At 42.2% G+C, this 15,501-nt stretch overlaps 1 protein-coding gene across 3 annotated transcripts in view; it reads left to right on the top strand.

The window, feature by feature from the left end:
- The window catches only part of LOC136863016 (transcription initiation factor TFIID subunit 3), a 336,297-nt gene that overhangs the window by 109,946 nt on the left and 210,850 nt on the right, over positions 1 to 15,501 (top strand). For all 3 annotated transcript variants that reach the window (XM_068225836.1, XM_067139319.2, XM_068225838.1), the window contains exon 2: positions 3,989 to 4,165. In XM_068225836.1, the coding sequence (XP_068081937.1) occupies positions 3,989 to 4,165 (177 nt within the window). The remainder of the gene's footprint in view (positions 1 to 3,988; positions 4,166 to 15,501) is intronic.

Below are 15,501 nucleotides of genomic sequence, written 5' to 3' on the forward strand. Positions count from 1 at the left end.
AAGTTCCAGATGAAACACTATAACACCCAAACGAGGTCCTATAATACCCAAAAGGTACCTTGTAGCACTCGGTCGAGATCCTAGGAGCCTGTGAGGTTAGCCTGGATTGTCGAACTTGAAGTAATAATTTGTAAGCCCCTAAGTTAGCTCTCCAAATTTAGCCACCCGTAACAATAATGTATACGCCTTACACCACCACCCAACAAAAAACGTGTATAGTCGCTATCTTGTTACTAATTCCAAGCTCAACTCCGAGACCTTAAGATTATCCTCCACAGTTTTTCCTATATAAGCGATGCATACGTATTCGGCTGTACACCACCTCCTAAGTCCCATACGAACCATGTATAGTTGCCATGTTGGAGATCAGCTCCTTTGCCCTGAAGTTGCTCTCCAAGTTATTCCTTTATAACCGGTGCATACGTATTGGACCGTACACCACCTCCCTATTCCCATACGAACCATGTGTAGTTGTTATCTTGGAGCTCAGATCTGAGTCCCTCAGATTGCCTTCCAACGTTTTCCTCTATAAGGAATGCATATGTATTTGCTCCCTGCATCTCCCTCACTAATCCCATGCGAACCATGTGTAGTCGCCATCTTGGAGCTTAGCTCCGAGTCACTTAGGTCGACCTCCAACGTTGTCTTCTATAAGCAATGCATACGTGTTCACACCTTACGTCATATCCCTGGCCCCATACGAACCATATATAGTCGCCATCTTAGAGCTCAACTCCGAAGCCTTGAAGTTGCCTCCAAAGTTATTCCTATATAAGCAATGCATACGTATTAAACTTTCGTAACACAATACTACAGTAACGCAGGTTATCAAACAAATTCTTTAAGTCTGTAATTACCCAGACTGATAACCACGATATTACAACAGCAACGACTTAAAAGTATGCTTCGTTCATAGGAGAGCATGAAACCTTCCATACAGATAATGTAGAGCCGTTATCTTGCTTAGTAGCCCCTGTGCTAAATGCCTACTACCTAGCGTAAGGAAGAGCAGCCGATTAAGAAGATGAAGAAGAAGCTACCAGAACTGTCACCATTTGTTTCCACGAATAGCAGCCATCTTGGTCAGTATGTCAGTTAAGGTAAGTCTGGAATCGTATCAGCATCGAATTTGGGTCTGTTAAGTTGGCAATCACTCTGTCGTGTTGGCACACGTACACCTGTAGCTACCTAGTTTTTAAAATCACCCACCAGAGCGCGGCACACGTCCCCACGTGGTATGACAGCTGTCAAGCACAGCCACGCCCACTTTTGAAATAGCCCGCCAAATACAATTTCAAATTTTCTGCGCTTTTAAGCCACGCCCAAAGCTAATCAGTAGCTAGCTCGCGCTGTGACGTCATCAGTCACGTGACCGGCAATATCCATTCAGCGCTGGGCCTATTACTCTTCTAAGTTATCTACTATCAAGCCTCTGTTTGGAAGTTTCTCGAACATATAAAGAGGGATCGGCGAGATAACGATATTTTAATTACACAGTTCACTGGAGGGCACAGCGATGTGAAACACCTCATGAAGTAGAGATACATTCTGAATCAAGGATAAATTGAAAGGATAACAGGCAAGTACCAAGAAATCAAGGAGAAGTATAATATTGACCTGTACTCGCGTGCTACCAGCTAAATTATATACAGAAGGTGATGAGAAAAAAAGATTATTCCGATTCTCCCAAAACTGTAAAAAGAATGGTATGTTGTATTCTTTTAGCATAATTCCAAAATAATGGAACCTACTGTTCCGTATTCTAATTGTACAGTTGCTTGGAAATTGAAAGAGGTGATGGCAGTGCACTTATGCGGACAAAACTGAGGTTAATTGACGAAATGTTAGAAGGAACAAAATAAGGACGAAATTGTTTGTGGGCGTAATGTCCGGTGGGATCGTATTATACTGGGCTAAATGTAATGGATGTACTATCCGCGAAACATTTAGTGACACCTCGTTCTACGGGGTGAGGGGTAAGGAGGGAATTCAACTACTCCAGTAGAACTACCAACTGAATAGAATTGAAATCTGAATTGCATCGATAGTATGATAGATACGAATTTTCCAAACTTTTATTACCTCAAACCCACATTTGCGTCATACCCGCACACATGTATTAGATCATGCCTTGTGACATTTTCTTTATTATCAATAATAATATCAATTATAATGAAATAGAATGGCCTACCTCTTTTTACTTGGAGGGCATGAAGAGGCAGGAAATATTTTAATTATCTTAATTGTGGAAACAGATTTTCCAGTATATGCGGCAGATCATTCAGTCGACATACTGAGGGGAAGAGCAAGTGTTAAAATTATATTTTCTGCATCACGGCAGTCTTCTACGTCTGCTATTACTTTTCTGCCCTCACTGTGTATAGACCGCGATGTTCTTTTCCAAGTAGGATTTCCAAGGTATTCATGTGATGTACTTGGATTTTCCTCAGCCATTGCAATAGGTTTCAAAAGTTCGTTTCACCTATATTTTTTTTGCTTTATTGTCAAAATAAGAATAGTATTCGAAGTTTTTTCGATTACACCTCCAGATATCTTATGGCGATACGTAATCGATTCATTTTTGGTGTCATAGGTTGCCAATCCGTATCTGGAAGATAACCGAGGTCTACCGATTCAGCACTAGGGAACCTAAGTGTCACTAGAGGTTTCGCGGATAGTACTACCTGTGGATCAAAGTTACTATATTAGGTATACCAACCTACCTAACAGTAATGTCCTCTGCAATATTTCTCTCCAGAGCTGTGGTGTTTCTTGCCTTCTGCCTGAAACGAATAGTATTCTGATCTTTAAGGTGTCATATGCAATGCTCCTTTTACTAAAGAACTTTATGAAAACTTTTCTGTCTGTCGAACAAACAAGTTCAATATAAATATTACACTATAATATACCTGTGAAAAAACACTATTGCAATACCAAATAATGGTATAAGTACTAGTCTCCGAGGACCATGCAAGCATTATAAGCATTATAATGCGCCAGGTACACAAAAAGATGTCCTCTACAAACTCACCTCACATCCTTTCGTTTCGTTCACTGAATACTGCTACGAGAGGGAGCAGCATTAGCAACTAAAGTTTCTGTAATTCATTTTTTTTTTGCTATTGGCTTTACTTCGCACTGACACAAATAGGTCTTATGGCGACGGTGGTACAGAAAAGGGCTAGGACTGGGTAGGAAGCGGCCGTGGCCTTAATTAAGGTACAGCCCCAGCATTTACCTGGTGTGAAAATGGGAAACCACGGAAAACCATCTTCAGGGCTGCCGACAGTGGGGTTCGAACCCACTATCTCCCGAATACTGGATACTGGCCGCACTTAAGCGACTGCAGCTATCAAGCTCGGTCTGTAATTCATTAGTCATGGCCTCTACTACGTATAGTAATCACTGCATCTTTATAGTAATCGATAAAAACACGCACACATATTTAAATTTACTATGGTTTGTAGCACATGCCTTGTTTATTGATACGGTCTCCCTTGCCTACGGGGTAAAAGCTTGCTCGGGTCACTCGGAAAGACATGGGTTCGACTCCCCACCAGAAAGTAGAAAAATTTAAGAAACGCGATGTCACTTTCATAGGTGCACATGGCCCTGCGGTTCATTCGGCCTACACCAAAAATGAGTACCAAGTTGATTTGTGGGGACGAAGGCGACAGGACATGGACCTAAAGACACTACCCCACCAAATGCTAAGGATACGGATAGTGGAAGCCTTTACCCTCCACCCCTTCAAGGGCCTTCATGGCCAGTACGTAGATCACCTTGCCACAATATAGTTTTTGTGTTATTGAAACTATTCTTACAGCTATTGAAATAAATTTTAGTTTTTATTTAATAACTTTGTTCCGTTGGTCTTGAATGTCATATTCCCTGTTTATGTTGCTGCTATGCCTCTCTTTATAGGCCTATACATTTTCGTACCTGATTGATTGTGTTTCATGTTCTGTTTTTCTCTGTTGATTTGCAGACAGCCAGAGAAGAAGACAGTGGAAGTAGAAGGCGTGACAAGGAAATGGATGGCGATGGAAAAGGAGAGAAATCAAAAAGCAGGATTAGAATGCTTAAGGAAGACGGAGAAGATAGTAGACAGAAACACGAACATCGTACAAGGAAGGAGAAGAGGAAAAGAGAGAAGGATAAGACGGTATGTATATCTCTAGTTCTTTCTGTTAGCCGTTATTAATATTGGAGGCGAGGAAGGAAAACTCTATAGAGAGTTCGTATGTTGAAGTTTAACGTTAGTGTTGGAGTCTATTCTTGAATTTTCCAATACGTACTGGTTTGAAAGAAAAATTCTTCTATTTACCATTCCGGTTCGAACATTGACTGGTCAGTTATTCTCGTTGCTCGTAAGATTTTGGAAACGTGGCGACAGGAAGACTTTAGGACTGGGAAGGTATCGGCCGTGGCCTTAATTTAATTAAGCATTAGCCTGATGCGAAATGGAGAACATGGATTTCCACCTTTAGGCATACTGCGGGTGTGGTTCAAATCCGTCTCTCCTGAATGTAAGCACGTTCAGTGTTACCAACATAGTCAGAATACAGCTCTCATATAACTACACAAAATTAAAGATACTTTTCTCAGTGGCAAGTAAATCCCATCCCCAGATATTCTCGGGAGGTGACAGCTACTACGATCCAAAGCAACAAATTTTGAGGTATATAAAAGTTATGGGTATTTACTAATCAACCCCAGCCTCAATTCAGTGAGATGCTTCGCTTACGGAAAACCTCACACAACCCATTAAAATTCTGGATGTAATATTGGCAGACTAAAACGGAAAACCTCTGTAGTAAAACGGAAATACGAGGGCAGATCAGAAAATAAGTTGCACTTCCCAGTTATGGCCATTTATTACACCACCTATACAACAGCAACACGAATATAACGACATATACTGTAACGCCACTTTTCCACATAGTTTCCAAGAGACTCCAAACATTTCTGCGAACGCACATCCAACTTGTCGATGCCGGATGCATAGAAATTTCCTCCAGCGTTCTGCAACCACTCGGAGACAGCGGCCTTCACCTCCTCATCGGTCTGGAAACGTCGACCACCGAGCTCCGTTTTGAGCTTACTGAACAGATGGAAGTCACATGGCGCTAGGTCGGGACTGTAGGCTGGATGTTGCCAGACCTCCAACTTGAAACGCTGGAGCAGTTCTCTCGTTTGGCGGGCCTTGTGAGGTGTTGCGTTATCGTGCAACAAAATTACACCGGCGCTCAATTTCCCCCGGCGCTTCTCTTTAATCGCTTTACGCAACCGGTGCGACGTTTGGCAATACGACGCCGCGTTGGTCGTCGTTCCTTTCGGCATGAATTCCACGTGCAGAAAACCCTCTATGTCAAAGAACACTGTCGCCATAACCTTATCGGCTGAAGGTTGAACCTTGGCCTTCTTTCGTTGTGGTGATGAGGGGTGCACCCATTTCATTGATGTTCGCTTCGTTTCGGGGGTGAAGTGGTGGACCCACGTTTCGCCGCTTGTGACGATTCGCCGCAGAAACCCGTTGCCGTCTGCGGCATAGCGTTGCAGAAATGCCAGGGAGGATTGGAAACGTTGTCCCCTGTGCTCATCGGCGCGAAGACGTGGTACCCATCTTTGACACAGTTTACGATATCCAAGGTCCTCGTGAACAATGGCGAACACACTGCCATACGACATGTTCACCTGCGTCGCGATTTCTCTCAGTTTAATGCGCCAGTTCTGTCTAATGATCGCATTTACACTGTTGACCTTTCACGGGTCCTGGACGTTGCGGGCCTGCCTTCGCGATGGTTGTCCGTGATATCTGTGCGTCCGGCTTCGAATTGCTGACACCACTTTACGATACCTTGCCGGGAAATGGTTCGCTCCCCATACACAGCACTAATTTCACGATGAATGTCCGTGCAATTCTTCCTTTTGGCCCATAGGAATCGGATTATCGCACGCGCCTCATATTTGGAGTGAACGTCCAGTTGACGCGCCATTGCATTTGGCCGCTATTAACACAATACTAGACGAGACACCACAGCGACCTGCCTAACAGACGTGTGGGCAGTGTCTGCCTCTTTCTCCGCTGTGTCGACGTTTGCGACACACAGCGCGCTGCTGCGGCGCATTAGTGGAACTAACCTTTTGATCCACCTACGTATCTCAGCATCTGTACCATGGTCGCAAAAATCTGGGTGTCATGGAAAATATTCAATAAACTCATGGATCATCATTTTGCTTATAATTTGAGTCCAGTTACACGCACTTCAGATGAACTTGTGGTTGCGAAATTTCGAGCTTGTGACCTTGCAAAATATTGGAACTGTGTCTACAGTTTTACTGTACAATATAGTAAGGGGCAACTTACGTTGGCCCAGGCCGCGAGTGACGTCACCGAGTTTCAAGTACGAATTGAGACTCCCAAAGGAACCGGGGTGACAGTGGAGTTCCGCTCAGCAGTGTCTTCTCAAATAAAAAGTTTGTTGGTGTGAGTGACAATGAAGTGCATTAAGAACTGTTAATTAGTCCTCCTTGTTTGTGAAGTGTTAAATAAATAATTTTGGGAAGAAAACATGCAGGTTATCAGGAAAACCACTTTAAAATGTACGCTCCAACGGAATTTGAGTCGACCATCAGTAGCTGAAATTCACAGTTTTGTTGCGGAAACGTTGAGAATCACTGTAGACCAACTAGAAGCTCTGAAGCTCAACGCACCATCCAACGCTGAATATATCAAGGTAATATCACAAAGTATTTTGGACAGGCTTCTGAACACATTTTCTTGTCTCGACAGGCTTACTTTGTTTAGTGGGGAAAGTGTACCCGTAGAAATAACAACAGCGGGAATGGAGGCAACGAAAGTAAGATTATTTAATGTCCCGCCTGAGTTGACCAATGATAAAATCCGAAATAATTTCTCTACATAAGGAATAGTTAAACATATCACTAACGAATACTGGTCTGATTATTACAAATTACACTGGTCGACAAAATTTAAACTTTTTTGTTACAAAACAAACAATAGGTGTTTCTGACTTACATTTTTGTGCTGATTTCAAACCTTCTTACAGAACTTTTCCATCACCCAGGGTTTTCGAGTAATAACATAAACACCATTTTTGGTGTCTGTACACTATAGTATTACGATATTTTTAGCTAAAATTACATTTACTCACCTAAAATGTATGTAAATTGGAGTTTCTACTGTATTTCGCTTGAGGAACATGTCTTATCAGTTATCAGTGTCCAACAGTAGTCTGCCAGTATGTTTAGGGACCATTTACCCTGGTAGCGCCTTTCCATTTCCATAATGTCCCCGTGTTCGTCGCTCACAGCCTCTAGATTTTCAGGGAAGAAATAGAGATGGGAGTGCAGGAAGTGTATTTTTAGAGACATATTACATCCCATTATCTTGTAGTTTTCAATAATCTCGCTGACAAGTTCTCTGTAGTTATCAGACTTGAAGTTTCCTAGAAAGTTTTTAACAACTTTTTTGAAAGATTGCCATGCAACTGCTTCTTGTATATTTAAGTAGTTTTCAAATTGCATATCTGTCATCAGTTCTCTTATTTGAGGGACAACAAATATTCCTTCTTTAATTTTAGCATCGCTGATCCTTGGGAACTTATTTTTTAGGAAGAGAAATGCACTGCCATCACGATTCAGAGCTTTCACAAAATTTTTAAACAAGCCTAGTTTGATATGCAGTGGAGGCAATAAGATTTTTTCAGGTTGTACAAGTGGCAAGTGGAAAACATTTCCATGTCCTGGATTAAGTGAGTTTTTGGCCAATTACTTTGGATATAATTATTAACTTTATCTCTGCTATTCCACTTGCACAAGAAGCTGCAAAATTTGGTATAGCCAAGCTATAACCCTAGTAATATGGCTATAACTTTCAAATTCCCACATATATGCCAAGAAAATTGGTCATACTTGATAGCATAAAGTAAGAGCTTCATATTATCATAATTTTCCGCCAAACCAACTGCATGGGCTAAAGAAATGGATGGATATATTTTTCCATTATGTAGTAATACTCTTTTCAAACTTGTTTTCGAGGAGTCTCTGAACAAACGCCAATCCTCAACTTTATGCTCAACTGGAATAAATTCTCAACATCATTGTAGAAAACTAGAAAACAAATGCTCCAATCCCTTTTGGTGTTTGCGGAAAAAACTTACTTTGGCGTCACCCTGCAGTAGCTTCCATCCTTTCAATCTTGAGGCGAGTAATTCTGCCTTGATTTTACTTAAATGAATATCACGAACCAAATCATTTAAATCCTCCTGTGTTACAAGGTGAGGTTCGTGTATAGTATCATCTTCCGCAAAATCTGGATTCTTCTGTAAATCATCCTGATGTTCGAAAAATTCTTCAGTCTTATCATCTGGTGGAGTTGGTATGGGAAGTCCTGGCCCATGAGGCACCGGTCGAATTGCTGAATCCAGAGATGGATATTTAACAGTATGTCTGGACTTCGAACTTATTCCAGATACATTTGTTACGCAGAAGTAGCAGTCTGTCACATGATCCTTAGGTTCGCGCTATATCATTAGTATTGCAAAAGACATATGGCGGGATCCTTTCAGCCAGTCAGTTAATAGTGTTCCACAATTCGTACAACATATTTCTGGGGTCCATGCCTTGTTCTGGTCTATTTCATTGTTAAAATAAAAGTGATAAGCCCTTCTTATAAGAGGAGTAAACTTCTGTCTCTGCGGTTTGAATGTTAGTTCACCGCACATGTAACAGAAGTTGTTGTTATCATTTATGCACTTTCGAGACATATTTCTTATACACACTACACACACAATACACCTTACACTACTCCTTATAATGCACTACTATGGATTGTATTACACAATTCTATCACAGCCCAATAGACAACGACCCCCTACGGATGGGGGGCGCATATGTAGAATACAACCGCGGTACCCCCTGCCTTTCGTAAGAGGCGACTTAAAGGGGCGACCTAGGCGCTGACATGGATTGTGGTTTGATATCATGTGTTGGACCTCCTGTGGATGGGAGTGGCTGAATACATTCACAGGTAACCCCTGCCTGTCGTAGAAGGCGACTAAAAGAGTCATGTGGCCATGGTCCCCTCTTTATTTTTAATTGGTTTTTTAGGGTTACTTGTAGACCGATTCAAAATTCTCGATGTGCGTGCTGCTTGGAGGTGGGCCCCCTACCGTGTGTGATTACGCTCGAAAGCCCGCGCAGTGACCACCCAGGGATCGGCGGGTGGGAGTGTCATGTACCCTTGCAGTAGTATCCGCCTGACAACACAGGTCCCCGCACAGCCGAATGCCAGACGGACATATTATTATTAATTGTTTTTTTTATTTTGTCTCTATATTTAGTGCTCTGTGGACGCTATGGGGTATATGCTATTTCGGGTGATTGGAGGAAGGGAGTCCTAGTGCTCATTGCCTCAGTCATCCCGTATTAGGCATCGTCCAACATCGGACCCCGGGCAATACCGGCTACGAGCAGGCGGGCATTGCCTTGGCTGCTTTGTTCGGCTACAGAGAACCCTGATCGGAGTGGGTGGCATTCGGGGAGGATGATTTCGTGCATGGCGTCGAAACCACTTCCGCCTGCCTCCTCGGGTAGTTCGCTAGCCAAGTCTTTAACATTTGATTCCCTAAGGGCCGTTTTCCCCCATATGAGTTTAAACAAGGTTTATTTTAATCTGGTTTAAGTCTGAGTTTAAACTAACATTCATTTTCCTCACATTGGTTTAAACTTTCTATCAGTTTAAACTTGGTTCAAAGTTAAACTCACCGGGCGAGTTTGCCGTGCGGTTAGGAGCGCGCAGCTGTGAGCTCACATCCGGGAGATAGTGGGTTCGAATCCCACTGTCGGCAGCCCTGAACATGGTTTTCCGTTGTTTCCCATTTTCATACCAGGCAAATGCTGGGGCTGTACCTTAATAAAGGCCATGGCCGCTTCCTTCCCATTCCTAGGCCTTTCCTGTCCCATCGTCGCCATAAGAGCTATCTAAGTCGGAGTGACTTAAAGCAACTAGGAACAAAGTTAACCCTTCCATATTGTAGGTTTAAACTGTCGTTTATATTCATCCTTCTTGACATTTTATTAACGTATCTGTGATTTTCCTAATAGAAGGGTTTGTTTTGACTACCAGTACTGCAGTACTTAAATCGAAAACGTACTAAAATTAGAACGTAGTATTAGCATTAGAAAACATGGAAGAATTTATTGAATCTTTGGTTAAATAGGAAATAATTTTGATGTGCAAGTGAGGTTAATTATAATAAAGTTTACAATTTTGGAAAATCGGGTGTAACGGAGTTTTTGATGGATTTATAATTCATAAGCGAACAGCAAGGGTTGTCTTGTATCAAAGGATTCATTTAAAACGTCAACTGCACGAAATATTGCTATTTCGCTGGAAGCAATAATTCTGGTTGCTTTAAGATGATATACAACAGGCATTTTTCTCATTAACATCGGGGACCACAGACCTTAAATTGCAGGCTCCTTGTAATATTATATAAAATACTGTTGTTGGCATAAATACTGTTATGTGAAGCATACAAATATTCCTATATAAATAGTGTAATGCATTCGTATGTTCTTGTCCGGTCTGATGGCTGCGGTCGATAAAGCGTCAGGTTTGCATCGTCGGAAAACATGAGTAGGCTGTTCGAATCCAGTTGGTCGAAAATATTTTTACCATCAGAATGTTGGCCGGCACGATAGGAGAGAGCTAGTGGTATGCAATTTCTAATCACTAGATTATATATTTATAGGATCAGAAAATAATAAAGTATTTCATGCTTGCTAGTAAACTAGTAATAAATTATAGTTAAGAATGTTTCATCGTAACCAGTACACCAGCAATAGGAATATTAATGCTATAGGGAAATCAGTATTATGCATACCTACATACCGCAAACTAGGTTATGTTATAAACGAATATAGAATCAAGTAATACATCTCCAAATAATACATCCTCGGTGGTCTGTCTGCTGGATCCGAGGTTTGTGGGATTGATCCCGGCCGAGGGCGATGGATTTTAATAGGAGATACATCCCGAGCGTGCTTGGAATTTGTTTTCTTGAAATTCACATAAATGTTGATTTTCTGAGGAAAGGAATATTGCTCAAAGACCAGGATTTTAATATTTCAACGTTCCCGTGTGTTTCGTAAGGCAATATAGACATAAAAGAACACGTATTAGACCCACGGTACTTGTTTATGATAGAGCATGTTAGAGAAAAATAAGAAATAAAAGTGCGTTCCAAGAAATTGTAGACAAAAATGGGTAAAATTATACGACACAACACTTCGCACAAATGTAAACAATTTTTTTATCAGTAAAGCTAATATCCCGCCGAATTTCTTCTTTCTTCACTATGTACCAAAGGGAATAAGTACGATAGCATTAATTCGCCATAAACAGCTGATATTAATACAAAAATGTCGGTCATTTAATTACTTGGCTCTGATTGGCCAATTCCAATCGACCATGTCTTCGACCAAATACAGTACAGACAATACGCGACACTTACGGATTTAACCTTGTTAAAATGGGAGACAACTCGACGGTGGCGCTTCTAGAGACTTGACCTTAAAAGTCGCGCTAAATTCAAATATCAATGGAAGTGCATATACGAAACTGGATAAATAAATTTCGTCTAGAAATAAATTATTATTGAGATATTAACTTCGAAGTTGCTAAAGCAATTCTGGATAAATGAATGAAGAATTATTTAAAACGTTATTATTTAAAGACTGAAATTCGACATAGAAACAAGATGTGAAATGGACTGCTGTGAAATGGGTTGATCTTTCATTTATGCATTTTTTTCATTTTGCTTTAGCATTCCTGCCTGAACTTTTACGGTTAGATTTGTCTTTTTTCTCGTTTAAAAACATTGTATCATCACATTAAGACACTTGTCAATAAAAATATCGGCACATTCCTTACATACATGATGCAATGAATTAACATTTAAAAGCTGGTCAATTTTCCTCTTAACATGAAGCCTACTAACAGAAAGAAAATCTATAAAATTCCGGCTTTAATCTGAGAAGAGGGATAAAAGAAAGAAAAGTATGAAAATATTGTCGATAGTGATGCTTTGAGGAATATTTACGTACAATTAGAGTAAAAATGTAACATACCCTTGGCTGTATAGTCGGGGATTTTTAAAGTCGCTGGCCTGGAAATGATCTGAACAGATCTTTTAATTCTTATATAAGCGTAACGTCCCTTCTTTCTTGTACATCGTATCCAAATCACGTCTGTGACATTTCAAAACCCACAGATCACACCTACAACAACACATCGGTATTGAAGGTTAACTGCTGCACTATACAATAAAATATGCGTGTTATATTTTAAGCCAGTTAAAATGTGGGTCGAGCAGGTCAGAAAATTATGAAGTACTATAAAAATCTCTTTGTCACTGGAAGAATATAGGGGTATATGCAAACACAATATTACTTACATTTTCTTGTCACAAGGGTAGAGAAAGAAAGACCGCGCATTCTTCTCTACTTCACGGTTACTGCAGCCAAACACAGCACATACCTTTCCCCTCTGGTTGAGAGGAGATATCAAGGAATGACACACGCTACTATTTAATTATGTCAACTCACTGAAAACGCATAAATAACACCAAAAACTTCACACACAAATACACGTGCTCTTATGACAGAATCAGTAGTTCTCAGGTCTACCCGCTAGAGAGAGCTCTAATAGCTGTCCCTCGATATCTCGCTGAGTGTCGCGTATTGTCTCTACTGCATTTGCTTCGACAATTCTTTCAGTGCAGCCAACGCTAGCGCAGACTTGACATCATTACTATAAACGGGTAAGATGTCGTTTAAACTAAACGAATGTCAGAAATTGGTGGAGAAAATGGACGCAGGTTTAAATTAGGTACTAAAGTTAAACGGGTTTAATTTATACCAGGCTTAACTCGATTTCGAGAAAATTGCCCTAAGGGGGTCAACCCCTTGTGAACAAGCGCAACGTATTAGTCTCGATTCCAGCTTCCCTAGGTTCCTGGTTGCTACCAGAATCGATGGGCAAGATTTCTAGCTGTCAAATCGATTCTTTTCAGTCGATAGATGGAAGGTGTATACGGTGAACTTGAGGATCTTAAGAAAATGCGCAATGGTTGTTTGCTTCTGAAGACGAGCACTGTGCTCCAAGCAGATCGGACGCTTAAGTGCGACCACTTTGGTGAAATCCCCGTCGAAGTGGAAGAGCACAAAACCTTGAATCTGGTTCGTGGAGTTATTTTCCACCGTGATCTCATTATGAACACTGACGATGAATTGATGGAAGAGATGAAGCACCGTAGCGTGACACACGTCTGGCGCATCACACGCAAAGTCAACGGTGCAGACGTTGCCACTGGTGCGTTCATAGTCTCCTTCAAATTGTCAGTGTTGCCAGAGAAAGTCAAGGTAACAACCTATCGTTGCGATGTGAGGCCGTACATACCGCCTCCTATGCGATGCTATCAATGCCAGAGATTCGGACACATGGTATCTCATTGTTCGAATCCATCTATGTGTGGTACGTGTGGAAGAGAAGCTCAGGACGCGGAAGAGTGCACAACTCCATATAGGTGCGCTAACTGACCTGGTCTTCATTCTCCTCGAGATCGGAACTGTCCGGTATACCTGAGTGAGAAGATCCAGGAGATTAAGACCCTGGATGGTCTTTCCTACCAGGAAGCGCGCCGTAAGTTTAATTCTCTGAATGCACCGGCCAAGACACTAGACTTCAGCATGATAGCACAGTCTCTCCCAGGTTCGTAATTTATAACTGGAACACCTTCCCAGAAGATCGCTGCACCCAAGGCGGCACTTGCTCCTGTGAGCAACGCTGCAAAGAGAAAGAGCTCGAAGGCGGGTTCATCCCGGCCTTCGACCACCAACAATCCTGTGCCGGCAAAGAAACCTACGCTGGCACAGCAGGGGAAGAAGACAACGTCTCCTTCCCTCACGAGGTCGGCGAAAGCCGCGCCTAAGCCCGCGGAGGCGGCATCGTCGACCAGGGCTGGGAAATCACCTCCCAGCCCGTGTAAACAAGAATTGTCGGCGGGAAAGAAGAGCTCCCTTACAAGGCGTTCTTCCACTTCTCCTACGAATGGGGTCTCACGCTCTCCACCCGGAGGATTTGTGTCTGCGCCAGCGGGTTTTCCTCCTGGAAAGCCTGCGCGCTCCCCTCGTAGGAAGAAACCCCGCCCCCGGACTACGTCGAAGAAATTCAAGGCATGCATCAACTCGTCTGGTGACGAGGTGATGCACATGGAGCATTTATCTCCATATTCGGATGGGGATGTGAGTGTATGTTAGGTAGTATTACGCTGCTTCTAACCTAAACCTAAGAAGTCTACACCCACACTATGGCACTGTTACAGTGGAATTGTAACGGTTATGATAGGCATCTTGCTGAGCTGCGCCAGCTCATTAGCGAGTATTCCGCGAGTATAGTCTGTATTCAGGAAACAAATTTCAGACCAGGTCATCATACGGTCTTGAGAAATTTTCGACTATACTCGACATAACGACATTATGCTGACCGGGCTTCCGGTGGCGTTGGCATTTTTGTCCGTTCTGATACTGTACCTACAGCGAAGAGATTCCACTAAGAACCCCGCTGGAGGTTGTAGCAGTTCGCGTTTCGCTGCCTGTTATAGGAACAGTGCGTAATATTTTTTTTCTACCAGGCCAGCCTCTTAACATATATGATGTCACTGATCTTATAGAACAGCTACCCCGTCCCTTCCTCTTATTGGGAGATTTTAACGCCCATCACCTCATACGGGGCTTTGAAGCGCCTTGCTCCAGGTGAAGGGAGTTGGAAACATTAGTAACAGGGCTGGATTTATGTATTTTGAACACAGGTGAACCAATTCATTTCAGTGTACATTATGGCACATACTCTCGCATAGACTTAAGTCTATGCGGCCGAACGTTAGTTCCGCTGTTTCGGTGCAATATACACTATGTTCTCTGTGCCAGTGACGATTTTCCCATTATTCTCACTTTGTTAAAACAAAAATCCATGAAGACTCCTCGATGTATTCTTAAACATGCTGATTGGCCATAGTTCACATCCCTAGCTATCTTTAACGACGAGACAAGGCGGACCGTAGACGGCGAAATAACCTACATAACACAAGTTATCCTTGCTGCTGTTGAGGAGTCCATTCCCTCCTTCTTAGGGACTCCTTGCCGAAAACTCGTTCCTTGGTGGAACGAAGAAGTTGCAGCATCTATCAAAGAAGCGTTATCGTAGGCAGCCTACTGTGGCCAATTTGGTAACATTTAAAAAACTCCGCGCTAAGGCGCGAGTTCTTATTCGCCGAAATAAGAAAGCTTCGCGGGAGATGTGTGTGTCGTCTATGACGTCACATACGCTATCATCTGATGTGTGGACTAAGCTTCGACGTATTCCGGGTATCCAAGGATCATCTTCTGTACCGGGAGTTTCCATTGCAGGCA

Source organism: Anabrus simplex, chromosome 2, assembly GCF_040414725.1.
Source record: "Anabrus simplex isolate iqAnaSimp1 chromosome 2, ASM4041472v1, whole genome shotgun sequence".
Taxonomy (NCBI): Eukaryota; Metazoa; Arthropoda; class Insecta; order Orthoptera; family Tettigoniidae; genus Anabrus; species Anabrus simplex.